The following is a 27,972-nucleotide window of genomic DNA, read 5'->3' on the forward strand; positions in this document are numbered from 1 at the left end:
AAGCGGTTTAAATCATTACGCATCTCTATTCTAAAGTAATTCAAACACAAACTGATTTAACTTAACAAAAAATGTATCTGGAATCGGCCTCCCCAACATATCTGGAGTAAGACGATGTCATTGCCCTTTTTGTTCTTGGGGACGGAGGCAGCCAGTTACATCTCTAATCCAGACATATTTAGCCGGATAATCACCTTGTATTTTATAATCCTCAGGTCAAGTGAGGCTTCAAAAGAGATACAGCTCATTCACATCGCTCAACAAAGGCAAACAGGGATAACAGAAGGTAAGCCAGTCTAAAAGTCCATTTTCTTCTGTTAACGATGTATCTGCTTGCTTAACTTGGCAATGATTCATAATTAAGAGCAATTTGTGGTGAAAAAAACGTAGAGGCAAATCAAATTTCACTGAAACGTCTGTTCACTGCTTTATAATATTTCATTAAGTGGATCCGGAGCTCATTTTGGTGTTTAAACTAACAGATGGCCAGCCCACTGTTTATGTTTGTTTTGGTTCAATAATCATCACATCTACAGACGTCTTTAAAGCAGCTCTGCTGTGTGATTATCAGGCTCGCCTCCAGAAATACAAAAAGGAAGAGATTGTAATTAGACAAGAATTATACAGCGTAGCCATGATGTATAATAAGATGGTCCCAAATGAAGAGACAAGAAAATATGTCCGGCAATGTGAACAATGTACGTTTCTCTCTTTTCCCCTCCTATCCAACCAATGATGAAGGTGACAGTCTCATTTCGGAGCCGTGACATGAAATCAGTGCTAGGGGGGGAAGTGGGGGGGGGGGGGGGTGTTGAGATAGGTGAAGATAAGATTGAGCGCCAGACCCGATTGCATTACCATCGGTTGTTTATGGATCAGACACAGGCTGTTTCGGCCCATTGATTGTGTTCTGAATCCAAACAATAATACAAAAACAAAGAGTAAATAGTGGGAGAGTACAAAGAGGAGTGAATACTCACCTGAGTTGCGCTGTGCAGGTTTTTTTCTGTCTCTTACTTTGTATGTTTTTTAACGTCTGCCAGAGAGGTTAATTTTTTCTCCCCACTTGTGTTGGCTGGGTAATCGGAAGCGCATCTCAAACAATGTGCCGCAATTACCCAGATCTGGTTCCAGGGAATTCCTGCTCCGGTGGCTCGGTGGCAGAGCGGGGTCCTGCTGAACTCTACTAATCAGAGAACCAGCAGTGCAATCCCCACTCCTGCTGTTCCTGCAGTGTTTGAATGAGCGTGGTTGGTTAGTCAGGTGGGCCGGTGGGGGAATGAACGAGCGATGGATGAGGTTAAAGGGTTAAAGTGCTCCGAAAAGGTCGGAAGACTAGAACAGTGGAATTCTTCTCATTTTGACACATTTTGCGTGAATAAACAGACAGGAGAAATATAAATAACTTCACACGTCAACGTGTGGCGTGCTACTGCATGTGGTAATGTAACACTGGTGATTCCAGAGGGAGCTGATTGAACTTTTAAAAATTGCCTCAATCAAACGACACTGGATTTCACTTGAAGAAAGAAATGAGATCACTGGGATCCTGCTCCGGATCTCTGGTTGAGGCAACCGGCTCACGGCTATCGGGACCCCCCCTGTACTCCCACCCAATTATCAACGAATTAGTTCAATTCTAGGACACGCAGGTTGCAGACATGACGAAGAACACACAGAATAAAAAAGGAGCCTCTGTCTTTTGGGCTTCTATATCATGAGCGCAGGGCGGTCACACCGTATGTGTATTGCTGTTTTTTATTCTCCGTCACAACCGAAAGCAGAACAAATATTTTTCTTGTGATATCGACTGAAAAGAATGTCTGGCGACCTTGGTGCAGTCAGACTTTGCTCAGTGTCCGTGCTGAATGTGCGTCTTCCTTGTACGACCGACACAATGCGGCTCTGGATCCTTCGCTCAAGCCGCCTTTGTGAAATATGTTCAGAATCCATCTATTTAGTGTTTAACTCCTGATGCTGCAGAAGGGACAACTCGAATGCTACCACGACATCGCAGCTCTTCAAGCTCGCTCTCCATCATTAGTCGGCGGGTTTAGGGAAGTCCACCTGGCCCTCCATTTCATTACCTCAATTAGCATAATGAGGATCTAAAATTGCTCGCGTTGGCTCCGTGATTGACAGCAATTGGCCACTTAGGGAGGAGAGCTGCTGCAGACACACAGCGATGCTGCTCTATGGCGGTGCGGTGAAACGCGCAGCGGTCGGTTTGTTTACCCTGATGGGAGTTGTGCTCACTGAGGATGAAAGAAATTCTTCAGGCAAACAATGTGAAACCAACGCTATGGAAAGTCAACATTTCTCACTTTACCCAGATGCACAGTGGTAATGTTTTGGAGGAGTGGAAGCGACGTGTGGATGTGGGTAAACCGGCAAATATGTTCCTTTATCATCTGCTGCATATATAAACCGTTATATAATACATGAAGTACTATAAATACAGTGCTAAAAAAACATAATCTTTCTACATTGTGGATTTTTCCATATCTTTTACTTGGCTATTTTTTGACCTGTATACAAATAAATGCTGCTGTGGCAAAATGAGTTCCACTTGCTCGATTAACGAAGCAACTGCAGAATCTAAATCATGTGCGACGTGACGAGTCGTACCTTCTCCCCACTACCAGCTTAACATGCTCCAAGCGTGTTGCAATCAGCAAGAATCACACGCTCGCTCATAGCGTGAAAGCGCTACAGACGGGCCGTCGCTGCTCAAGTCAGGGCACGTTTTCTCGGACCCGGTGGGAGTTGGCGATGCGGCTTGTTTGGGAGGCGCATTTAAACGGTCAAGTGTAATTTAGAGGACTAGCTGGTCTTTGTGTCCCTTCTCATTAAGGCCACAGCGGCCTCTGACGCGTGACGCAGCGGCCGATGGAGCGGATCTCGGGTATATGTCTTGGTGGCGTGCAAGTGGGGCATTATATTTATGGCGCGTCAGCACCGAATACAGTGCCGTTCATCATGGGGAGTTGATGGGCAGAACCGAGAGGCCCGTGACAGAACATTAATCTGCCTCTCAAACAGGCGGACATTAGTCATCCCTCCCCTTTCCCCGCGAGTCACACACGTGTGGATGTCATTAAGCTCTCATGTCAATGAACACGGAGTGCTGTGCAAATACAAAGGTTGAAGCTGTTCAGTGGCTTCATAGGAACAATGAATCCAATCCTTACTGTTCTCCTCAACTCTATTCCATTTAACGGCTTTGTTTTTATGGCCAACACATTTAGAGTTATGGTTAATCAACTTTATTTCCCACCAATCAGAAAAGCTCCAATAAAGCAGCTGTACCCTATTGAGACGGCATCGAATAGGCAGACTCAAAGAGTTAGCAAGTTACTCTGTACCAGTCGGAGTAAAGCTAAAAACACTGGACTTAAATCCACCAGACCGGCAGAAGCTACAAACGATTGGATGAATGGTACGGTCTCATTAAATTGAAAATACATAAAAATCCTTGTCAACACATTTTTTACTGTCGAAACATTTTCAAAGCTGCCGTAAGATCCTCATAAAGTGAAAGATTAGCTGTCCCTTTTGGTCGGAATGGCATAGCCGTTTGTTTTTAGTGCTCCGTTAGGGGAGATTTCTCTCCTTACCCCCCACACACACTAACACATTTCCACATTTATCTTTTCCCATCCAGGATGTCTGTAAAAAGTGCAAAGGGAGGACCAGAAAGTAGACCGTCCTCTGCTGCCAGGTAAGTGAGAGCCCACCGACAGCGGTGGACTAAATGAATGGGTAATGAATACATTTAGTAAAATCTGATTAACAATCTAATCAAATCCAAGAGGTGAGGCTTTGGGCCTCAATCCTGCACCTGGCAGGATTTCAATTTTAACGATTACATTAGTCGAAATCACAATGTTGGGCTCTAACAGAAAATAAAGGGATCCATAATCACATTTGGTACCTGACTGTAACGACGGCGCTGTCTGCAAAGATGAATAGAGTCTAGCCTGCTTTGGAAAGATATGTCTCATTTTCACAGAGTGTCTTGGTAACACAGTCCATGAAACCTCCAATATGATAACAATTGTCTCCCATTGCTGCTGCTGCTGCTCATCTGCAGTGTGAATCCGTCTTGTTTTCCTCACCAGGGCTCAGTGTTGCCTTTTATTGTTGTTTATGAGAAATCTTACTTAAAAATAAAAAAACAGTCCCATTAATTAGCAGTTAGTGCACTTCAAACTGATTGAAGCTTGTTTCTCTCCTAGCACGGCTCCACGAGGAGGGAAGGGTGCAGCAGCTGGCCGACCGCCCGCCTCTGGGAGATTTAAAAACAAGGCCCTTCAGCTCAGCCTCTCCAAGAAATTCTGGTTATTATCATTCTCTGTTACTAATCAACATTAACGCAAGAGTAGGGGATTGTGTAGATTTGTGCGGCCAATTAGTGTCAATTGATAAGTAAGCTGCCAAAAAAAAAAGCCTGTAGAATTGGACATTTTTCCACCAGGAAAAAACACTTCCTTCCTTTTGTGGTGACTGACGTAGCTGCTAATGTCAGCCGATTGGAGCGCTGACGTTTTTCAATCATTTCGCTCGAGCTGAGCAGTTATTTCAAAGGATACTAGCTTGGTAAAGTAAATTGGGAGGGAAAACTAACGACGTGACTTTCGTGATGATCGATCTCCACACTTGGCACGTAAATTCACTCCTTCGCAGCTCAAGGTCAGAGTCCTCCTCGGCCCCGGGGAAGGAAGAGGCCCGTCGGCACAGTAAGAGGAGCCTCAGCAACAGCTCAGCGGTGGCTGCCGCCTACATTTCCTACCTCAATAAACTCTTTGGACAGGTCAGTTCCACATCTCTCACGTCGCAGGTCTTGACACATTTCTTAGCTGCTAGTTTGTTTACTTCCGCTAGTTTAAAGCTTCCGGTATTCATATAAAACGCCGTTAGAAGCGGGTAGATGTTTCAGCATGTGGCGTGCTTGCTGATCACACGGTTGTTTCTCGTGTTCCTGAGAGATGATGCTTTTTCAAATCTCTCTAGCAAGTCGCGTCTCCCTTCTTTGTTTGAAGATACTGACTAAGAAAGCGAGAGGCTTATAGAGGCACAATTGTGAGAAATAGAGTTACACAAAACAGAGTTGGCAAATGGATCCATTAATTCAGCGCATTTTAAGTGGTGACTATCGCTTCAGGACACTACTTACAGCAGTTTGCAGCGTGAATTACCCCCAAAATAAATGCGGCAGTTAACAAACCAGCAATTGCTGATGAAAATCAAACCATCTGATTAGGACTGAGAGGTGCTACCTCATGCCGCATAAAAATAAATCCTTTCCAAGAAGTCACTCCAGTAATTCCACTTCACGGATGATTTGCTGCCTGGACACTGGGCTGGCTTCCATTCATGCGCTGGCTGGTTCAAGTGAAGCATTTGGCGCTGTTGAAGACTGATACCCTGATCCCAGGCTGCTGCAGGGCATCACTGAATTTTTTGGGAAAATTCCAACTGTAAATGGGGAGATGAAACGATCCTGCTCAATGGCACCTTTCCTATCTCTGTTAAAAACATTAGCTGATTTATAGAGACCACCGTTTAAACATCCTTAAATCTGCTAAATGTGACACACTATTAATAAAGGGACAAACAACATTTTCCTATTCAAAGATGTAGTGGAAGAATACCTGGGCAGATAAAGGGGATCTATGTAGACTATGGCTGCACGTGTGTTTGTCTGTATGGAGGGAGCTGATGTTAATGTGACCTACTTAAAAACTAAAAAAAACTGCAAAATTAGAAGAATTGTTAGCATATGGAAATGAATCACATGGTCTTGCTAAATTTGAAAAGCTAAAGCTTCACATGCAGATATAAAATATAATTATTCTCTTACAAATCAGTAGAAACGTCCTAAGATGTTAATATATTTAGAGTAACTAATTAAGAACATCATTCTGGTCAGTTGGTTGAAGGCTTGCATCACTTGATGTGCTCAGTACGAACAGAACTGGCATGTTTTAATACTTGTGATCTAATAAACTTAATTGAATACATTTTCCATTCAAAGAAATCGGTGATATTGCTTAGTATTTCCATTATTATATAGGAAGAGGTTCAGGTCCTTGTAATGGTGGAACCATAAGGGACCCTGGTCATGTCATACAACAAAGCAGAGCCAAAGCCGTTTCCATAAATGCCTTCATCACAGCAAAGGGATACACTGTAAAAGAGAACACTACAAAACTAAAAATCCACGCCAAAGGGAGTTATCAGCCGATGAATGCATTCATCATATTTGATAACTAGATTCCCTAATCACAAATTGGACATTGTCAGAGTTATGTCGGGAAAATGGAGACCATTTCCCAGTGACCTCTGGCTACAGTGGATCTGTGGCTCTGAGTTACTGCCTGACCTGCCGCAAGCGGTCCGGCTTGTTTCGCTGCCAGAGTCCGTGCTCTGTAGTTGGCAGGTAGAGATGTCTGCAGCGCGTCCACAGGACACAGGGTTTAGGCTGCTACCCTGACACTTGGGGAGGGAGGCCGTCCATCCCTCAGCAGAACAACACAAGTATTAATAACCCCCTGGGCAAGGTTCACTGTCAGCCTGCATTAGACCCAACTGAAGAGAGGGGCCCGAGGAAAGAAAACAGCGAGAGAACAAACAATCGATGCATTTGCAGGTCACAGACCAACGTTAAGCAAAAAATCAACCGCACCCAACGGAGGGCTTCGTGCGTGCGCCCTGTTACTGTTTCTTTGAGTGCGGTGACCATGTGTTTTGTCACACACCCACTTACGTGTCCGTGCGTCACGCTTGCGAAGCAGCAGGCTGCTCAACAGACCGTGGGAAGGCAGACGGAATGAAATTAACGCTTAATGGGATCGTTCTGACGGATGAATCGAGAACCCGCGTTGCATGCGGTCTTATCCTTTCTGGTTGAAAAAAAATAAAAAATCCAATTAAAGTGTTGACCTTGCAATCTTAATGTGCCCTTGCAGGCTGAAGGATCCTCTGCAGGGTAAACAGCACTGTTGGACTCTGGGCAATGTGTGTGTGTTTTTTTTTGTTAATGCTGTAATAAAAACAAAAAAGAAAATCCAGTTCCCGTGGAGTGAGGTAACTCTTGATGGAACTGCAACCTGGCACCGCATTTGTGTTTCATCTCTGTTGGCAATATTATACAGTGAATAATCATTTGAACGGCTGCCATCTAACGCAGCTTCCAAAAGAACTATGGGGGGGGGGGGGCTCTTCTTTTCCTCCAGCCATTGTGCTCTTGAGCAGTATGACCTTGTGTGATTTTTGCACTAGTCATGCTGAGCGCCAACGTGCTTTTCAGAGGGAAAATATTGAACTTCTAATGGCATTGCAGTTCCACTGCTACTCAAGTTAGCCTTTCTAGCACCGGAGTTAGAAAACTCATTTTCTTTACTTAAAAAATCCATACAGTAACAGAAAGACACTCCAGCTCGACTTACTGGCTTTGGCCCAGGTTTGATTTAGACCCTCCGTTGTGCGTCATCCCCTTTCCTGTCTTTTCATGTCAGCTCTAGTAAAAAAAACAATAACAGTCCTTCAAATGATTTCAAATAAAGAAACGCTCCCAAGCAAAGTAAGTTGAGCATTTTCATTGTCTATGATAGAAGATTAAACACTTGAATCGGATGCATTTAAATTATTTTAACACTAAAGGCTGTCCGTCTCTTTTAACAATGCAACATTTTTCTTACAATACCTTTCATCTCGTCGGCTGCTATGGCAACACAGTGGAAGGACATGCCTGATAAAAGAAATGTTAGGACCATGAATGGAGACCATGTTCTCACACTGTGCCCTTTCCTTAGTTCTACTCTGTCTCCGTGTTTTTCCCTCTCTGAAGAAGAAGAGGAACAACAAGCCCACAGCAAATGCGCGCTCGCAATAATCAGCTTGTGTGTCAAGTCTTGTTTATTTGAACTTAAAGATATCCTGCGGGCTCGTGCCATCTTTGTGCTGGGCAATATATACGTCAAGTCGGATTGCTCCATAGGAATATGGCTGAGTTTGCATGCTTCTTGCTTCCCGTGTGATGCTTCAGCAGAAGAGTGGCTGATTGTTAACAGGCCATATAATCAGGATTGACTTGAGGTGATGGGATGATGAAATGTCATTTCAAGGTTTGTACAGGTTTACAAGTGAGCTAATCAGAACATTGTTTCAATGTGCTGTTGATAAAATCAGAACCAGGTTTATCATCCAGTCATTTTTTACTAGGCCCAAAGAGGAAACTGCTTTGGGGTTAGAAGTAGTTTTGTGTGGAAATGTGCATGATTGTTGAAAGAATGTGCAAAGGTTCACAGCACAATGTGTGACTGCAGAATGCAACGTGCGTGTGTCCTCGTTCAAAGCTCCTAACATTTTCAAATCAAGCTTTGAATTTCTGCTGTCCCATTTTATTAATTCATAACCCTAATAATAAATACACATAGAATCCATAAAGAAAAACTCAAAATTGGAAAAGCAACGCATTGGGTGAGTGTCAAATTAAATCAACTTGCATCACTGAATAAAACCCAGTGAATCAAAACAGCAAATATGGTGGGAAAAACAATATTTTGGACACAAACCTACTGTGAGAAGCTCTGTTCAGATGTGTATGTATACGACTTATTTCACAGTCAACTTTGCCCCGACACAGATGGAAGCATATCGATCTACCGCGCGTGTGGTGAACGCGTCCTCCCAACCGACTGCACATCTACTAAGTTCTTCTCAGTGTCTATTTGACAGCATAACCAATACTTTAGCCAGAGTCGTCATCTCCCCGCCTGTCGAAATCTGTGCTTTCCCACATCCACACTTCTAAACGCCTCCCTTTTCCCAACCTTAGCTGCCTGAGTGAAGCTGAGAAGCAGAGTGTGTTGTTGTAGCTCTCCCTGCTGTGTAGTGGTTTACAGAAACTAATGTATCAGCACATTCTCGGGCCTATTTGACTAAAATAGCGTAATAGACTATTTCTTGCCTGAGGACTTGCATTGCAACGTGTCATTCAATCTAAGTGGATTCATGAATCGCCGACAACCACTGGAACCTTTTTCTTTTCCTCCAGCTACGTGCAGATTGGGCTAATGGCTTTCCTCTGCCTGAAAACACAGAATGAATTAGAAGGAGGAGAGATCCCCCTCAGCAAATGTCAAAACAAGGCAGAGAATACTCAATGATTCACAGACACACAACACACAGGGCTCTGTGCAATGCGTGTGTCTGGCAAGTGTGCGTGTGGGTGTTTCTGCGTCTTGGTTGACATGTATCCGTTTCTTTGTGACTGTGAGCGGTTCGCGCAGCTCATTGTCTGCCGGTTGTGCGTGGGTGTGTGTGTGTGTTTGTGTGCACACAGTTATGAGCTTATGCTGCAAGTCCTTTGGTATGCTGTAGTTGTAGCAAGTGTGTGTGTGTGTGTGTGTGTGTGTGTGTGCGCGCGCGCGCGTGCACGTAAGAGTGAGTGGTGGTACGCAAATTAGAAAGACATGTCGCAGGGTGAAATCCCACTAGAATTTACCGTCAGCGTGCGGCAGTGTTGACATGATGTGCATTATATTGTAATTTGGTTGTCAAAAACAGATAATCACGGGGGGGGTTTCCCAGGGGAATTTGCGGTTTAAAAGTCACCCTGATTTTACGTCCCATCCTCTGATGCCATCTTTTTTCTTCCCTCCCCGGCTCCACAGGAGAGATCGCTGATGCCAGAGGAGTTAGATGGTAAGATGTTGTTATTGGAATTATGACGCAAACAAATAACGAATGAAAAGTCAATGCACAGCTTTGTCAAACACAAAGACTTTTTCGCTCCTCTTTGTGATATTTTCCGCCGATGACTCAGAGCTACAAAACAATAAAACAACATAACTTAAAAAGTGCGACTGCGACGTGGAGACATATTTTATACTTTACATTTTGTTGCGATTGCTGTGATTTGTTTGTCTGTCCGTCAGAGCTCCAGGAGGCCTTTAAGGAATTTGACTACGATGCGGACGGCTTCATCCACTACAAAGACATCGCGGACTGCATGAGGACCATGGGCTACATGCCGACAGAGATGGAGCTCATAGAGATCATCCAGCAAATCAAGATGAAATGTGCGTACAGATCACCCCCGTTGAGTCAGTGTGCGTCTGGTTAATTAAAGCAGGCGCACGTGTCTCTCTGAAGCGAGTGGGTGCGAATGCCTGAGTGATGTGTCTGTGGTCTCACCTCACGAGTCTGTGAGCCACTGGTGTTCGTCTGCGAAGTCGGGGACATTGGAGACGTTGCAGCAGACTGATTAATGGCCGTTACACGGCGGGCGCGGGGTTGAACGAGTGCGGGTCTGCACGGAGAAGTGTGCGTTTGGTTCGAGATTTAACTTTCCTTCTTTGCTTCGCGGCCTCTACTGAATGATCGAGGATGGAGTGTGTGCGCGGTGTGTGTTTAAATCCTGAGGTGAATAATTGACTGTATTGATTTGGTTGATTTTCTGGTGTGGAGTCTGAAGCACGAGGTCCCGTTAGACACACACGTGTCAGAGCCACACCGGAACTACGTGCACTTACATGCACCTACCAATGGGAACAGCACGCTACAGGTGTGATGTTTTGTAATATTCTCATTTAGAATCACGTGTCCAGAAAACCAGCTGCATTTAAGTTAACAAATTGATGTTAATTCTAGTTCTGCTTTACATATTTTCTGGTGGAACTGATCACCAAATAATGTTCTATTTAAGCTAAACCACGTTTTGGCGTACACAATCATTCTGCACGCTCAGTACACAATGACGTCACTGCTGTGTGTGTGTGTGTGTGGTTAGAGGCTAAACCCCCCAAATACACCCAACCACATACCCCTTACCGTGTGTGTGTGTGTGTGTGTGACCAGAGGTGAAACTAACTTGACACTTTCATTTTAATGCTCAACTGAAATCAAATAAACGTTTACTTAATTACATTTTTCTGTCTGCCTGTACACATCTGCTCTGAAAGCCAAGCTGACAGTGGCACAGCAGCCACATTATCCTCCTCGTCTAACCTTTGCCCGATGCCCAAACGGAGGGCCGTGTCGCTATTTAGCCGATTAGCTGCAATGCTAAACGGCTCGGAAACTTACGTATGAATGTCATGTCGATCCTTTTTACGCGCTGCCGCGGTCTTTACTCTTCAACCCCGTTGCTTATTGAACTGTCTCTACCCATTTGGTGTAGGCCGTGTGTGTGTGCGTGTGTGTGTGTGTGTATCTCGTTGCCCAGCTGGGGAGCTCCTCTGTCGATGAAACACAAGACAAAGACATCCATCCACTGAGAATTAAGCATTGCTGGAAACTTTTTTTTTCTTTTTTGTTTTGATTAAATGTTGTTATTATTATTACTAACGATTGTTTCTAGCTCAATATTCCTCACGTTTAACCGGTGAAGACCTATGGATAATTCTGAGGGTGGGAACGTTATGACCAATACTAAAGGCAAGAAAATAGAAATAAAATTCACGTCATTGATTTATTTTTGTAAATGACTGAACCATCTTTTTAACAAGACGCGAGTCCTTTTGCTACGTATCGACCTGGAGGCATCCGTATGTGGCCACTTGGAAAAACATCCTAAACCCAGGTTCAATTCACCCAGAAAACAACCCCAACAATGTGACACACCGGCCTCAGAGCATCAGCATCACTTTGAATAGAGTGAGTCAGGCCGCTGCAGAGTGCAGCTGGCTTCTGCCCTGCCTGCTAGTTAATTAGCATCACCTGCTGTCCCAGGTGTAAACACTTTCCTGATCAGGTGGTTGGAACAACAACAGCGAGGATCTTCACGGCAGTCGCTGCATTAAACTCACATAAGTGGCAAATACATCACAGAATCTTGTTTTAAAGCAAAAACACCAAATAACATGAATAATTATTGCCACTTCACCACTGAATGTAATATCTGAAGGCTGAAACTATGCTGAAAGAGTTTTATAGCTCTACCTGAAAGGGACGTTGCTCATATTTTCAGCTATACTGTTTGATATGAATTATTCATCTGTTCATTGATGCCTTAATTTGACCCACGAGCTAGAATGAGTTTCAGATATTCCGAGCTTAATCTCTGAAGCGTAATCCCTACAGAGCCATTAATCCCATGAAATGCAGCCACTCTTATATAATTAGTGTTGCAGTATCATTAAGAATTAATAATAATCTCCCCGACGACTTTTGGGACAATTTTTCCGCTGCACGATTTAAACCGGCCTATTTAAGGCACAATTCTTCAAGAAGGTGTGAGGAAATCCCCCAACGACTGCTGCTCCACAAAGGCAAAGCCAGTCAGCGAAATAGATAAATAGATTTATATTGTACCTTCAGGCAAGTTTGACAATCCTTTGTTAGCTCCAAAAATCTTAATAATCAAAAGATATTCTTTAATTTTAGGATTCTTCAGCAAGCACAGTTTGGCTTAGATTGCTTTTCATCCATAACAGTCGTCACACTTTGAGCGCTGATTAGATCTGTTCAAGGACAAAATGACCGCCTGGCTTTATTGGAGTAGTCATTCACATCCTTCAAAAGGCCCACGCAATGAAAACCGACCACCGGTCTACACAATGAAATGAGCTTCGCTTCGGCTGTTGTGTGTGAGTGTGTGTTAATAATTGACACGCGGTTCACACAAACAAACTGTTTAACTGAGTTGATGGAAACATAATGAGCAGATAGAGGAATGCAATGTTAATGCCTCAGTGCACTCACACATTTATGAACTTCTAACACAGAAGGGTGGGATTAAGTTTTACTTTTACTTCAAACTTACTTTACTTTACTTCACTACTAACTAGTTTATTAGAGGAAATTGCACTTTCTTGTTTCTTGTTCTTCTGAGTTTGTACCCTATGGTTGAATGCACTTATTGTAAGTCGCTTTGAGCGTCAGCTAAATGACATGTAATGTAACTTCAATACAGTATTTAGGTAGAATATTGATGAACAGTACTTGGATTGGACTTTTAATACTTCAATTCTCTATATTTGAGAAGAATTTGTTGTACTTAAAAAAAAAAACTGCCTGTGAATTATCAACATGGTCTTTGTCTCGGTTTAACATTAACCAGTAGACGGTTGTGATCAACATGTTAACAATGCTAACAATCTTCTGACTAAAAGAGCCCCGCGGGCTGTTACTTTGTTGTTGACCTGTGCGTATGTCCTCTGTCCTTCTGCAGGGGGGGGTCACGTGGACTTTGATGATTTCTGCGAGTTGATGGGGCCAAGGATGCTGGCTGAGACGGCTCATATGGTCGGGCTGAAGGAGCTCCGCTGTGCCTTCAAACAGGTCAGAGGTCATCCGGCCACGAGCGGAGACGTCTGACATCCATTGTGACAGTCAGTCAAAAGACCTTCCCTGATAGTGGGAGTCTAGTTGGGTGGGAACGCACAGGCCCGTTTTAAGGACACAGAAATATTGTGATTGATGGTTCTTCTTTATGATGGATAGTCACTGCTATCCGATGGGCCAGCATATATATATATATATATATATTACACTTCTTTGAATAACATGTTGATTTGTGCTTCATTGGTCTGGAGGAAATTGTTGCTCTCTTTGACGTCATAATAGAGGCGTGCTGTTACTTTGCCTGAGCAACCAAGCAAAACAAGGGGGGGGGGGGGTAGTTATTCATAAGCACAGTGTCTCCCACCTGAGTTCCTCCACTGAACACATTACAGCATCATACGTCTTTAATGGTTACAGCCAAACAGATAACACTGATAATGTGCTCTTCATAATAAGAACTTAAAACAAATTGTGCTACAAGGATTCATTATATTATCATTGTAGCCCCCGGCAGTTAGTTTGACTATTTGGGATGTTAAAAGCAAGAGCAGGATTTGGACTCAGTGAAGTTATTATTGCCAATGAAGTGATGCCAAATACATATTTGAAAAAGGGAAAAACATCAATTCGCAAAAGCAAATTGTGTCAAACAAGTCATCCATCTTTTTACTGGTCATGAGCTTTATAACAACGTTTCCATCTCAACCAAACAATCTACTTGCTTGACTGAGGTTATGAAATCCATCATGAAAGAAAGACTACATTAGTACTTTGCATAAGAGGTTTTAAAACGCGTCCTCCATGTTGAGAATCCAAGGAGACGTAGTCGTCTGCTCTCGTATCTGGAGTTAATTTATCACACGTGCGTCATCGGCCTAACTAGGAATTCACATGTTGGGTTTGTGGGGCTGCACAGAAACAACATTAAAAGCTTTTTTTTACTCTGTGACAGATGAAACAAATAATTTCACCTCATCTCAACTCAGCCCTCAAATTCACTAAAAAAGTGGGTCTCACTTCGGTACCAACACTAACACTCGACTAACACCTCATGAGTCAGCGCTGCCCCATCTGCCTCGCAAGCTGTTTTCAGACTTCCAGGGACCTCGTGCATCCATGTTGTAGCTACGCTGACAATGTGAAACTTTTTTGCATATTTCTGAATCTCTACGTTTGACTCTTAAACCCCAGTAAGTCATGCCGAGCTCAACCAATCTGCAGCCTCCACATCGGAAACGGAGACTTTTCTTCCGTATTTCTTGTGTGATCTCTAAATCCTCTTCATCTCTGATCGGTTTGTCTCTCCTCGTGCACTACATGTCCCCTTCCTCCACCTCAATGCTCTCCACTGACCCCACGCGCTGCAGTTCGACTGTGATGGTGATGGAAAGATCACGCTGGATGAGCTGAAGGAGGGCATGAAGACCCTCCTGGGGGAGAAGATGAAGAAAGGTGAGCTGGAGGAGATCCTCAGCGACATTGACCTCAACAAAGACGGCAACATTGACTTTGATGGTGAGTGGCTTGGGATTTGGGGGGCGAGGGAGGGGGGGGGGGGGGGGGGGGGGGCTGTGGGAGAGGAGTCGGCGGACTTCAGGCGAGGTGTGAGAAGACATTGAAAGCAATGAATTCCAAATAATGATGAAACGCTGAAACAGGAGGGACTCCCGATCATGAGGTGTTTGAACCCCAGAGGACACCGCTGCAGTTGCCAGAGGGTACGTGGAAACTATATTCCACTTGGGGAGTTATTACTGTTATGATATTATATTTGTGTGAAGCACAATAGAATAGATGCCGAGTATATTTAAAGCCACAATGAGTAGAATATATCTAAATAACATAGTATGAAATCAAAAACTAATCTCTCTTAATCATCACTTAGGACACATCCACAAGTAGGAGTATCCCTCTTTCATTAGTATCCGGCCATAAACCTAAATGCTCGAGCAGAAACACAAGTGCAGCAAGGTGAAGCTAAAGGTGAACAAGGGCTGTTCTGCAATGAGAGAATTTGGGGTTGGCTTTCATCCGCTGGTGAGCACTATTAACATTAATTATGTTAAGTGCATTAGTACAGTGCCGAATCAAACTGCTAGTCTGCAGGATCCGAGGGAGCAAACTAAGGAGGAAAAAGCAGAGGAGTCAGTGAGTCTCCTCGGACTGGGTTCAGGACGAGGAGGACCGGAGGAGAGAATCTATAAGTAACAAGGGAGGGAAAAGGTTGCAATTGGAAAGAAGGGTTGGTTATGTCAAGGCGGGTGGGCTGGAATTGCCCAGCCGATCTAATCAGGAGTGCATTAAACCAATCAATACACATGCCTAGACACCCATCACATGAAGAACGCACACTTGGGCATTTCAAGGACATGAAAAGGCAGAAACGGCATTTCCTTTTGTTACCTTGCATGCACAGAAGCACTAGGATGGGATGCAAGCACACACACACACACACGTGAACACACACTTACATGTCTGCACGTGTGTAGGCGCAAGCAGCAGCAGCAACAACACACACACACGTGTGCGATTATGCACTGCAGCACACCAAGGGCTTAGAGGTGGGATCCTGTTTGTCCTGCCTCAGCAGTCCAATCAATTACAGTTATCGGGAACATATGAATAGGTTTGTTGGTCCCCGAAGGGATCAATGAGCAGGTGCTCCTCGATGTCCTCAATCGGCCCTCTGGGGAGCGTCTGTGTGTGTGTGTGTGTGTCTCCGTCCAGCTCAGCCACATGTGCAGAAAACAAGCATCCACAGCTGCAGTGAGAAGCTGGTTCAGGTGGCCGGGAGCTGGTGCTCTGCTCGATTTACTCCTTTTTGAGAAGAAAAAAACCGTCTGCAGCAGTATCTCAAGAGATAATGTTAGTGGCTTAGTGCGGAATTAAGCTTTACGACTCAGTCAATCAATAGATGCACAGCTAGAGTCAGAAGTCTTTCAGGGCAAAGTCTCACGGAGGGAAAGGGGGGAAATGGAAGACATGACCGGATTGATTTAGTGAAACCTGCCTCAAGCTTTCTGAAGCAGGGTTTCATTCATCAGGGACACATCAATAGCTGCCGAGATTGACAGGTGAATCTGCAATAATGGCCGGAGAGAGCTGAACACAACGTTCGTCAAACTGATGAACTTGGGCTCTCTTTCAAATAAAGAAATAAACAGATTTTATTTTCAATTTCAACTAAAATGCTGGTGAATCTTTTCTGCTGCTTTTCCCTTTTACATATCACGCCCCCGCTGCTTTAACTGTTCATTAAGTCAGTGATAATGGAAACATTACATCACATCGTGAGCTGTGTTAGTTTCCAGTTCACAGCCTGGAAATAATGCGTTTGCGTCCCGTCCATTTATGCTATCAGAGTGTCATTAGTCCTTATCAGTGGATCTGCTGCTGTCTCCGTCTTCCTCTACAGAGTTTGTTATGATGCTTTCTGCTCAATGACACGCCTGATGGAAAAAAGATGGGAACACACGACGCCTGACGTGAGTACTTTCTCCTTCCCGGGGTTGTGATTCCGATTTCTGCGACGTTGTGTTTGTGTAACGTCTGATTGGGAAAAACAAAACGGGGGCCAAAGAGATGTGATTATGTTTTGATTATGAAAGTTTAGTTTTACAGAGAACAAATGGGGGAGTTATGAAACGCTTGAATGTATCAATGCTGCATTATCGCCCCCTTGTGGTTATAAAGTATTACATATTACCTTAACGTTCAAGGAGGAATCGTAATGGGTTTAAATATATGAAAAACACTATTCCTAAACCCCTCTGTGCTCTGTGTGATGGAGTCCTACATGAACTCACTATTATCTGCCGGAGCAGGATGTTAATTGTGTCACATTAATGTTGTTTTTTTTCCTCTCCTCTTATGTTCTTCTGACCGGCTGAAGATGCGCAGCGCTGCGTTGGGAAAAGATGATGTTCCGTACTACAATGCAAACCATTTAAATTAGTACCTCGTATGGATAGTTTGGTTAGAATCAAATCTAATAAAGCCACAACCACACAGGCCCGAGTGTATATTTTTGTGTGTTGAATTTCTTGATAAATAATACATTAGACGTTTTTTTTACGTTGTTAAAATCCAATGTTAGCTAGAAATGCTTTCTTTGAACCCAATGTTTCGTGAGGTAAAAACCGGTGAAGCAGTAGACACTCAACCTAAAGTTGAAAAAAGAAGTGCATTTATTATTGAAAATTGATAACTTAAACATCCGTCCAAAGAGCAATTTTACAGATGATTTACATATAGAACGGCCTGGACTTGAATCACGTTTCTTTAACATGTATTTATACACATTGGGAAAAAAATAGTGCCTAAAGCTCAGAACAAAAATGCATACGTCTCACCGTGGCAAGAAGGAATGGTAGTAAAGCCAACGTATCGTGTAGTTTAAATCACAATGCAAAATGGTGTAAGGCAAACGCAGTCCCGTGTCAAGCACCGCAAGTCAAGTCCTCCAAGTAGACAAATATCCGCTGTGAATGAACCCACCATGTTGAATACACACGTCGTTTATGTCTGGTTTCCATTTGTCACATTATTGAAGGAACCCCTGCACACCGCTCATACAATCACATGGGAAGAAAGTACAACTAGTATTCTTACTTTTATATTAATTCGGTATAAGTGGACGTAACGGGCAGCGGGGTGTTTTGGTTCAAAAAGGAAGGCCAAACAGCACATGGACAGAAGCGCTGGACCTTCAACACTTCAGGATCTCCAAAGCTCCTCATCAAACAAAACGGTTTGGAAGACAGTGCGTACGATTCGAGGTTAGTTTTGAGAGGAAGAAAAGCATTTAAGAACCTCGGAGTCAGGTGGAATAAATATTTGCATGACAACTTTGGAGAAACTCAAAGTGGGAAACGATGGGAAGAAACACAGACCTCATTCTTTCAACAACGACGTCGTCCTTGCCACTACTAGGAGGCAGCGATGGAAGTCGAGCACGTGGGACAAGTGAGTTAGAAAGAACGCGATGCTCGGAAGATATCGATTAATACTTACGGGAGAGTTTGGTGCACACACACACGCACGCACGCACAGGCCTTAAGTTGCACTTGGTTTTGTAAAAATCTCCTTTCAAAAATGGTTCAGCTAAACCTCTGCGATCACTTTTTTTTTGGGACTTTCAGCATTTAGGATCTAGTTTCACAGAATCCGCTCCGCCCTCCTCCATAGTAACACAAATCTTAGAAGCAGCCAAAACACAACGAGAACAATTAAAAACTTTTTCAAAAGATCTCGACAGAGATGACTCAACGCCACTATAATGTTCTCACCTCAGCGCTGCACGTACGAGCCTTCAAGACGGTACACAAGAGATGGATTGTTACTCTACTCTATCAGCACATTCAACGGCAGCCACCAAGAATCTGCTCTTCTTATTTCAACGAGGTAATTCATGGATGTTCTTATGAAATTAGAAAATAGTGGCTGTCATACATCTCTTATTTCATGAATCATTTTTGAATGTCACAAAAAGGAAAATTGCATTAGTGGAATTATCCCTGAGGTGGTTTGGCCACATCTCTGGTTTCAGTAAACCACGGTTCAAGGACTTTGTTTTATCTCGTGTAGGCTTTTTTTCAATAAAGAACTGTCTTGTGGATGTAAAAAACAAGAGTTCAAAAAAGAAGATGTCAAATGGCGGAAGAATCCAAAACAGGGTTGCTTGAATGTCATTTAAGTCCAAAAGGATGTGTGTGGTGATGAGAAAAGGAAGCTCTAGTGGTTGGGGATGCTCTGCAGATATGTGAGGATTTGCTGGATCTTCACCAGGCGGTCTTTGAGGCTGCTCATGGAGAGCACGCAGAGCTGGTATCGCGGGTCGATGGGCAGAACAGCCAGGAGCCACCAGCAGCACGCTGGACCGTTAGGTGTTGCCTAGAAGAGAGGGGGAGCACTATTAGACCTGTGTGGAAGCCAGAGGAATCCCTGTGTGTGACTCAACTACACCACTGGAAAGAGACTGGGCCAATTACCGGATGTGCTTAACACTCCAGTGAAGGATACGTACGGCGCCTGTGCAAACTTTTACTTGTTATGCTGGAATTAGCCCACAAGCTGTTTGTTTCCTGGAACATCAACATTTGTAGTGTGTGTGTGTGTGTGTCTATGCAACAGGGATTCTCTCCATGCCACTCCTCTGACGCGACAGTGCCACTAGGATTAGGCATGAAGCACCCTTAAAGCTCTTTAGCCTATATTATCAATGGACTCCTCCCCGCGGTGGTCCTTAGAGCGGAGCTGTAATCCCTCCTGGCGCTGCAGGCCGTGAGGCGAGCGCACACAACAACTACGTTCCGGTATTATGACAAACATGGCAGGTGAATCCGTGGTAAAGCGGGTCTCCCATAATCAAGTTGCAGTGTCACGCGGTGGCAGATGATGTAATGGAAGCTTTACAAGCCCCTGCAGCACTTGACTTGGCAGAAAATGACTGCCAGAGATCAGCTGATACCGGTTCTGATAATAGATAGATTGGTGTTGCTTTGATTATCTGCATATCTAAAAATAAATTAGCATGTGAATTCTGGAGTTATGCCCCAAAATGTGTTTATTCAGGTCACAGTGACCTTGATCTCTGTTCACATGCATAGTAGCAGTTCATTCCTTGAGTCTATGGCGTGTTTGTGTCCAATTTGAAGGAATTCCAACATTCCTGAGAAACATTCATTGAAAGGAATCCTTTCAACATGTTGTTCTCACATGAACTAATGATGAAAGGACCCCTACGGGTGAGACGTGTACCTGGATGTCAGCTTCTCGTTCCGGCATTGGTCCAAAGTGCTGCAGGATCTGGTTGTGAAAGTGGATCTTGAGGTTCTGGAACCAGACGCGGGCCTGCTCATATACTGCATCGTGCAGCTCTTGTAGTCTCTGTAGCTCATCGCTGCTCTCAACCTGGTGGAAAATAAGAAATATTTAGTTACTTCTGGACTATTTAAACTTCAAAAAGCATTACTTTGAAAAGAATTGGAATGAATGATAACAAAAACAAATCTCCTTAAAGTGACAACCCACCCCAAATCAACCCACATAGCCTACAAGTGTACAATTGTACAACATATTGTCGATGACATTAATCACATGTCATTGTGGTTCTTACTCTCGTGTCACCCAAGTACTCGATGTTAGCAATACTGTAGCCATCCTTCATTCCTCGGGACACTACGCGGAAGCGCTTCCCTCCGATGGTGTCCACTACTGATCGTCCGTCGGGGAGGAAATGGACACTCCTGATGGTCAGCATGCAGCCGTAATCTACAAACCTGCAGTGGAGGGACACACACACACTTTCTGTGAGAATGAAGTTTTGGCATTTTGTGCAAGTGGTTCCTCTGACGTCCTAAATTGGAAGTCTTTTCTTTATATGGCGATATGTGTCGGGTTTCAAGGTTCTTCAATATGGAATATTACTCCACTTTTAAAGAATTCATATAAAAGAACGGGCTTGCAGGAGAACGCTCACCCTTTCTGGGGGTCGTTTATGCACATCCCGAACTGCCGCGTGCCCGTGTCCATGCAGCGGCGGATCATGAGGCGGTACCGTGGTTCGAAGACGTGCAGGGGGCAAGGCACGGTGGGGTAGGCCATGGTACACACAAAGATAGGCACGTTCTTTGTCAGACTGCACGGAGGGAGAGAAGTAGAAAGTAAAGAAAACATTTTTTTAAACTTTTGCTAGAGAAACCGGTCATGCTGAAGGCTGGAATCAACCAGGCCAGCGACGGAGATGCTTACTCAGAAAGCTCCCTGGCTTCCTCCAGGTGCGTTTTAGTCCTTTCTGCATACGCCTGACTCAAGTACTGCTTGATCAGCATGTCCAAGACGGTGGTCACCATGTAATTCCTACATGCTAGATACTGGAGACGGCGGCGTAGGCGTTGATTAAAACGAGATGCAAGGAGCACACATAAATATGCAGATTTGAGTTTGAGTGAAGGCAGGTCTCTCACCGCTTTCAGGCTCTCTTTACAGAGCGGACACTGGGGCGTGTGGTCCAAGCAGCGCTCCAAACAGTTTTTACAGAAGGTGTGGCCACATGGCGTAGTGACAGGCTCATAGAACAGCCTGCATTGATCACAGAGATGCAACATTCAGTTTTTCCATTTTCCATTTATGTCATGCATGCATTCGGCTGGTCTGCTTCGCTCCCTCACCTCATGCAGAGAGAGCACTCCAAGTCGTTGGGGTCCAGCAGGTCCTCAGGGACACTTCGGGGGGCCTTAGCTTTGGCGGCCTTTTGCTTGGAGCCTTTTGCGATGCCTTAAGTCAAAAAAAAGAAGAGAGGGTATCCCGATTACTTTCCTAAAAAGTCATTTTATACGTTCTTGGGTCGTTTTAAAAGTTATTGATATAAACTGAAAGAGTAAAATTCTGCCTTTTCACCTTGTTTTTTAAGCTTATTACTTCCACTGGCAGCGACATACTGTTCCGAGTCCGACACAGACAATTTCCTCTTCAGCAGGCTCCCCTTGTCCTGGTCCCCCAGCTGAGGGGCCGAGCAGACTCTCTTCAGTCCTTCCTCGCCACAGCTCGATCCGTGCGCCCGAAGCGAGTGAGTTCTGCTGAGACCCGGCCGCTCCAGGCTTTCCCACCGCTTCTGAATAACGCCAGAAGACCACAGTTAATATTGACGACGATTCGCTTATGGACCTGTGGCGACAGAAAAGCACCAAAGCCATTCCTCAAACAACGTGAGAGCATTACTCCGCTGATACCTCGAGGCTTTCCAGGTGGTCGTGTGCGGAGGCGGCGCGGAGCAGGTGTTGTCTTTGGACCGGGCTCGGCGGTTGAGTTTCAGCGTCGGTCACCGGGGTTTTATTACGCAAGTGAGGGGACGTGTTCTGTGCCGTCTCCCTCAGGCCGACCTTGACATTCTCATCAGCGGGGGAGAGCAAGTCGCACAGGATCTGTAAGGAGCATGCAGTCGGTCAGCAAGTAGACAAACCTTTTAAGTGTTTGAATTGGAAAGGAAAATGATGTCTGAAAGTGTTTGGGAAGCAAAATAAAAAGGCCTTTTCAAATTCCCTTACTTGGGGGAAAGGAAGGGCGGGGGGGTATTAAGCACTTTAAAACCGTGTTTAATCAATACTTGCAGTACAGGAAAAAAAAAGGTTCTTTCCAATGTGCACAAAAGGGTTATGTACCACGAGCTAAACTACACCATCCAGTAGATACAATTCCAACACCAAGAGCAAACTTGGACATGACAATGCACACGGCATTGGGCATCCTGAATGTTCCAGGTACTGCAGATATTAGTGTGACCTTAGTGTATATGACCCAGTAAGAGATCAACCTAATCTCCCAGTGCAGTCATTTACAAAGCTACAGCAGGTCCTGTGCGTAAATCACAGAACTTTTCCCCTGTATTTGCCTTATTTCCCTCTGTGTGAGTGAATTAGTTGGCCGTTTTCTTTTGAGCACTTCCTTCTTTTCATAACAAGGATTTAACTATATGCTCGGCATCATCTGGATACCTTGTCCTCTCATCATTTTCAATTGCATTAATTAGTCGTCTTCATTTGATGGGCCATGGGAAGGTCTTGGCGTGCGATCAGAGGCAACACAAACATGATTGGGCATGCCATCTGCCTCCCAAACCGATGTAAATTGATGTCCAGCTCAAGAAGTGCTTGTATTTTTTCTGGTTCATAATAGCAAGACATTCTAAACAAGAAGTCAATTCAGCCAGCGACCATTACAAACAGGCCCAATCAATTTTGCACACTTTAGATAAGATGAAAACTGGCACGAGGCTTTTATGCGTTGTACACAAAACTCGGGCAACATTAGCAACTGAGTGCAACACGGTGGCAACAAACTCACATCATTCTGGAAATGTGCTGCAACGAGGGTCAACTGTTGAGCACTTACTTAACTACAATCCTGTGGTCAATCTATTAAGTGGTACTAATGTCATTACCGGCAAGAGTCCCAAGATCTGTTCCACTAACAACTTTTCCATGACGCAATCCCATGACGGATTGAGACTTAGACTGATCCCTACACTTAACCGTATTTAGACCATTGCAGGTATTCTACATGGTCATTTTACACCCATGCTCTCGGGATAAAGACTGGACAGAGAGAAAGAGGAAATAAACATCAACTAAGTGACTGAAATCAATATGGATGAACAGAATCAAATGACTTTTGCAAAGACACAGCAGACAGTTGTTCTATGCAAAGATCCTAAAAAAAAAAAAAAAAAGGATTGATGCCGTAAGAAGATGTATCATTAAGGAAATGTAGGAGAACATTAGATGCTGCCTATGAAAACAGAACAAGTAATAACCGGATCTTATTGAATCAACTTGCCTTCATTGTGCAATACAATTTAAAAAAAGGAATAGCTTTACGTTCCTGGCCATCCGACACTAGAAGGACCAGGTTTTACTTAAAGCTTTGGCTTACGTTGCTTTGAAGCCAGCTGCTCCAGTGGGACTTCAACTCAACTGACTACAGACTTAAGGACGACATGCCAACGTCCTCTCTGTTCCCACATTGTCACAGACTGATCACACGTCCTTCCACTTAAATCATCTGACCTTTTCCACTTGTCTCTTAGCACCAGGGAAGTCCTTGTCCACAGCCAGGCAGTGGAGGAAGACTTGGAGGGACTCGTCCACTCGGCCCATCTCATGCAGCACCATAGCTTTCCTAAACAAAGCCTGAAAGAACAGAAAGCAAAGACGCAAAGAGAGAAATTAGACTTCTGGACCAACATTTACATTTCACTGTGAATCCACTGGTGAAAAGTCCCTTTAAGGACTGTGGACAAAAAAACACCAGTCCAGCTTAAGAACAATCGATCAAAAAACATGCTGAACGTTTTTTAGAAGCAGACAGGAACAGATGCAGCTTTGTCTAAACGCAATTCTTCAATGAATCGTGAATACAGGACATTTGGTCTCTAGTTACTAATCCAATAGTAAATGATGCCTTTGTCGTTAATCAAAGTCTTGATGCTGTTCTACTCACCATATGAAAAAGTCCCTTTTTTCAGTTATTTATAAATAGGCCTTGAAAACAAACATACGGGTCAAACCTAACAAATCATTTTTAGACAGTTATAAATTCAGTTTTGCCTTTAGAATCCGACACGTGTGAAAACGGTCCCAGAGTCGACTGGTCCCGAGGATCCCGGGGCATTAGAAACTAGGGGCTCACTGTGGCTTTGTGAGTGGCAGTCCTAAAATACAGCTGTCCTTAATAATGAGCGGCTGACTAACACGCGGCCGACCAGCATTAGGAAAGGCAAAAGTGGGGGTGTGTGTGTGTGTGTGTGTGTGTGTGTGTGCACAAATCCACAGCATACAATTCAACCCAGAGCAACGTTTCTGTAGCGCAGGGCGACAGACGACCTACCTCCGCAGAACAGTTGAATTCTGTGTCCTCCAAAGCCAGCCGGTACAGTTTGAGAGCCATGTACGCCTCGGCCCGGGACAGTCGGGCCCCGGCCGCCGACTCTGGATCTGTGGGAGGAGCGGGGAACAAGAGGTTTATCTTTGCTCGCTGAAGGTTTTTATTGGACGGTTGGATGATTATTTGGTGGATTATCAATGCCAAGAATAGAATAGTCATTGATTTCTTGAAGAACATTAGAGTTTGTGAATATATCTAGGGGACATAGAGCCATAAATACAAAAAAAACTTAACACCTCCAGAGATTTTGGGTTATAATTAACAGCGTGTCATTGATCTTTAATGAATGTGGATCACGTTAAAAGCACACGTTCGGCATCTCATCACTCAACTATGTCGCTTCATTTTGAGCAAATTTACCCACAATCTATCTAAAGTTCACTGGCATTTATTTTCCTCACAGACGGAGTTGTGGCTTTTCCCGGAATGGCTGCTACCAGTCCAAATAATGCATCACCTCTTACCGAGACAAATGGGACGAGGTTTAACAAATGCTAATGTGGGCAGGACCGCAGGCAGTTTGTCTGGGCCTCATTACATCAATAATAGACCTGTGAAAGTTTCTGTCCTGCTTCTCCTCTGGGGACCGAAACTGTCAGAAGAGCCCCAGTGAGCGAGCACCTTTGACCTGATGACAAGTGAGTCTTTCCCCTCATTTGACCTCCACACAACTTGGTTTTATTTCTTCCTTTATCTTGGCTTTTTTTCCAAAATGGCAGAAAGGGCGGACGGGAAATACGCGGAGGAGAGGTGGGATCGGGTACAACAAAAAGGGTCTGGAGGCCCGAACCAGTGGGCACGTAGCCCTGAATGCTGCGGGGCCGATTCGGTGAATCCAACAGTTGCATGACGCTGGAACATACTGGATTGTGAAACCAAATTTTGAAAAGGGATGTAATGTTTATTCAGCCGTTCCACCCTCCCATTCGGTCATTGTGCAAATATTTTGAGTTACAAGAAAGAAACAAAGTAAGTGTTGAACTCTTAACTGCTGTGTGTCATTACATTCGTGTCAGGGCCACTGAATTTGTTATCATGCAGAGGTTTCGGTGACGTCTTTCACTTTCCAAGGTCCAAGTAACGCCAGAGTTATTTGCGTGTTAAATCACTTGACCCAGATTCCACAGATGTTTCCGTGAGATCCCATAAACTGGGGGAAGGGCCCTGAACAATTTACAGCCATACTATCGGACAAACAGGCTGTCGGAGATCAGATGAGAAACGATCCCCCCGCAGCCATTTAAACAGTAACATAGATCTCCTGAGCATCAGGAAGTCATTATTCGTGGTTAGAAGTCATCTGTGATTCAAATACCAATAGTGCAAATATGTCCTTAAAAGTCCCACCGAAGGCCGTGATGACCAAAACACTACATTCTTTTCTAAATCAGGGAACTGCTCAGTGGATAAACAGGCAGTTTCCAACTTTTCCAGCAGCTTGGCGTTAAGTGCCTTGCTCAAGGGGTGCTTGAGATCATTGTTGTTATTGGGGAGGCTGCCGACCGTCTCTGGCTTGTGAACTCTGAATCTTTTGAACTAGGAACCTTTAGGATCTGTGACAGAAGCAAACTCACTGCCTGGTCCGCCTGGCCTGCCTCATCATCATCATCATCATCATCATCCTTTGACCCGTTAACGCCACATTTACGCTCATACGACGTTAAATCACGTGTGAACTTAAGCTTAAGTCAGCCATAACGGTTACAGAATCCTAATGCCCTTCAATAAGTTACAAAACCTGCCTCGCTGTGTGTCACGACCCGCCTTACGCAACTTGCGTCCCCAGCGCGCATGCGCGGTTTGTGAACTTTCGTAAGCAGGATCCAGCGAGCGTAACGCAGGGAGGAGGCCGGCGACAGGCTGCTCAAATACCTTACTGGTTTTTAAAATGTCGGCCAGCGGAACTCACTTTTCCAGGCCCGTCGGAGTCCACTAACGTCGGCAATAAAACTTAAACAGCCAGTGCTGCGTCATGTTGGGATGTATCAATTGTGTCATTAAAGTGCGCATGCGCGCGGAGGGTGCGCAACAAACAAACCCCGACCGTCGGTTAAAAAGAGAAAACTCCCCCATCTGGAAACATGCGTTTAACGTCAAATGCGACGTCTCTAAACTCACCAGACTGAATAGCATCGGTTGCTAACGACACGGCTTCGTGGTAGCGCCTCCTCCTACACAGCTCGTCCACTTTGCACAGCGTTTTCGACCTCTCCAGCTCGCCGGGGAACCACTTCTCCAAGAGTCCGCACAGAACCACGTTCACTTTCTCCTCGCCGCCGACAGCCCCGCCGCACAGCTTACACTTGGCGAGCAGCCCCCGCTGCAGACACCGCTTACAGTACGAGTGTCCGCAGCCTGTCGTCACGGGCTCCCCCAGAAAGCCGCGACAGTTGGGGCAGTCGAACGCGTCGTCCCCGCGGCGGCTCTCCTCCGCGTGCCGACCGCGACCCGGAGGCGAGTCCGGCCCGGCGGCTTTGCTCTTGAAGTTGCGCAGGACGCAGTCCACCAAGGTGCCCAGTTGCTCGGGCAGCACCGAGCCGTACCGCATGGCCACCGAAAACAAGTCGATGGCTTCTTTCAGGCAGTTGCCCGACGCCAGCGCGTTGGCTTTCTGCAGTATGAGCGGATGGCGCTCGCGCTCCTCCGAGTCGTCCGAGGAGCGGGCGCCGATGAAGAAGGAGCTTCTCGCCTCCTGCGCGTCCTCCGCTGGCGGCCGGAGCGACATCGTGGGGTCGGGTTGAGGAAAAGACGAAATGTTACGTGGATTTAGGGTTTCTTCCGTTAGCGTGTCTACGCATTTCTACGGCCGCCGCGGTCCTCCACCGACTTCACCCGTAGACGCACGTTCGTTACATAAAAACACCGTCACGTGAGCGGGGATCTCGCGCTCTGATTGGTCGGGACGGCTCGGTTACGAAACCCCCGTTGCGAAGTTTTATAACTACGGCAAGGACGTAGAGAAGTTAATTGAAACTGGGCCAAGTTGCATCGCACACAGTTTTTCCTGTTATGCTCATCTCCAGAAATCCCACTGGGTGTGCCAGTACGCTAATAATCAAATAATACAACGCGACAGAAACAGTAGTACACGTTCCTGGTTTATCTATTTATCAGTCGTTTTTGTGAGAGCTGTCAGAAAAACGTATCCAAAAACCCCCCATTCTCAGCTGGTTGTGTAATAGGATTTTGTAACACCCATGTTTCATTTATATATTACCATTTGATACGCCCTGTTCG

At 44.9% G+C, this 27,972-nt stretch overlaps 2 protein-coding genes across 6 annotated transcripts; one reads left to right on the plus strand and one right to left on the minus strand.

Moving 5' to 3' along the window:
- Positions 1 to 213: 213 nt before the first annotated feature.
- On the plus strand, positions 214 to 17,859 carry cabp4 (calcium binding protein 4). Of its 5 annotated transcripts, none has more exons than XM_078109011.1 (11): positions 214 to 286; positions 3,665 to 3,721; positions 4,239 to 4,340; positions 4,687 to 4,813; positions 9,681 to 9,711; positions 9,945 to 10,088; positions 13,181 to 13,290; positions 14,661 to 14,808; positions 14,952 to 15,011; positions 16,709 to 16,778; positions 17,186 to 17,305. In XM_078109011.1, exons 2-10 carry the CDS (start codon positions 3,666 to 3,668, stop codon positions 16,735 to 16,737), a joined length of 807 nt encoding a protein of 268 aa, XP_077965137.1. In that variant the 5' UTR covers positions 214 to 286; position 3,665; the 3' UTR covers positions 16,738 to 16,778; positions 17,186 to 17,305. The 5 variants fall into 5 exon arrangements, with proteins under 5 accessions (XP_077965137.1, XP_077965138.1, XP_040041564.1 ...); XM_078109012.1 differs by having other exon boundaries at positions 17,194 to 17,305; XM_040185630.2 differs by lacking the exon at positions 14,952 to 15,011 and having other exon boundaries at positions 17,186 to 17,859.
- Positions 17,458 to 27,955, minus strand: lonrf1 (LON peptidase N-terminal domain and ring finger 1). Its single transcript, XM_040185628.2, has 12 exons — positions 26,854 to 27,955; positions 24,679 to 24,785; positions 23,859 to 23,981; positions 22,026 to 22,217; positions 21,694 to 21,907; positions 21,465 to 21,570; positions 21,261 to 21,375; positions 21,046 to 21,167; positions 20,774 to 20,932; positions 20,411 to 20,573; positions 20,053 to 20,205; positions 17,458 to 19,185 (listed from the first exon to the last, which is right to left on the minus strand). The coding sequence occupies exons 1-12, from the start codon at positions 27,458 to 27,460 to the stop codon at positions 19,027 to 19,029; spliced, it is 2,220 nt and encodes a 739-aa protein (XP_040041562.2). The 5' UTR covers positions 27,461 to 27,955; the 3' UTR covers positions 17,458 to 19,026.
- Between the last annotated feature and the right edge of the window lie 17 nt (positions 27,956 to 27,972).

Source organism: Gasterosteus aculeatus, chromosome 9 (genome assembly GCF_964276395.1).
Source record: "Gasterosteus aculeatus chromosome 9, fGasAcu3.hap1.1, whole genome shotgun sequence".
Classification (NCBI taxonomy): Eukaryota; Metazoa; Chordata; class Actinopteri; order Perciformes; family Gasterosteidae; genus Gasterosteus; species Gasterosteus aculeatus.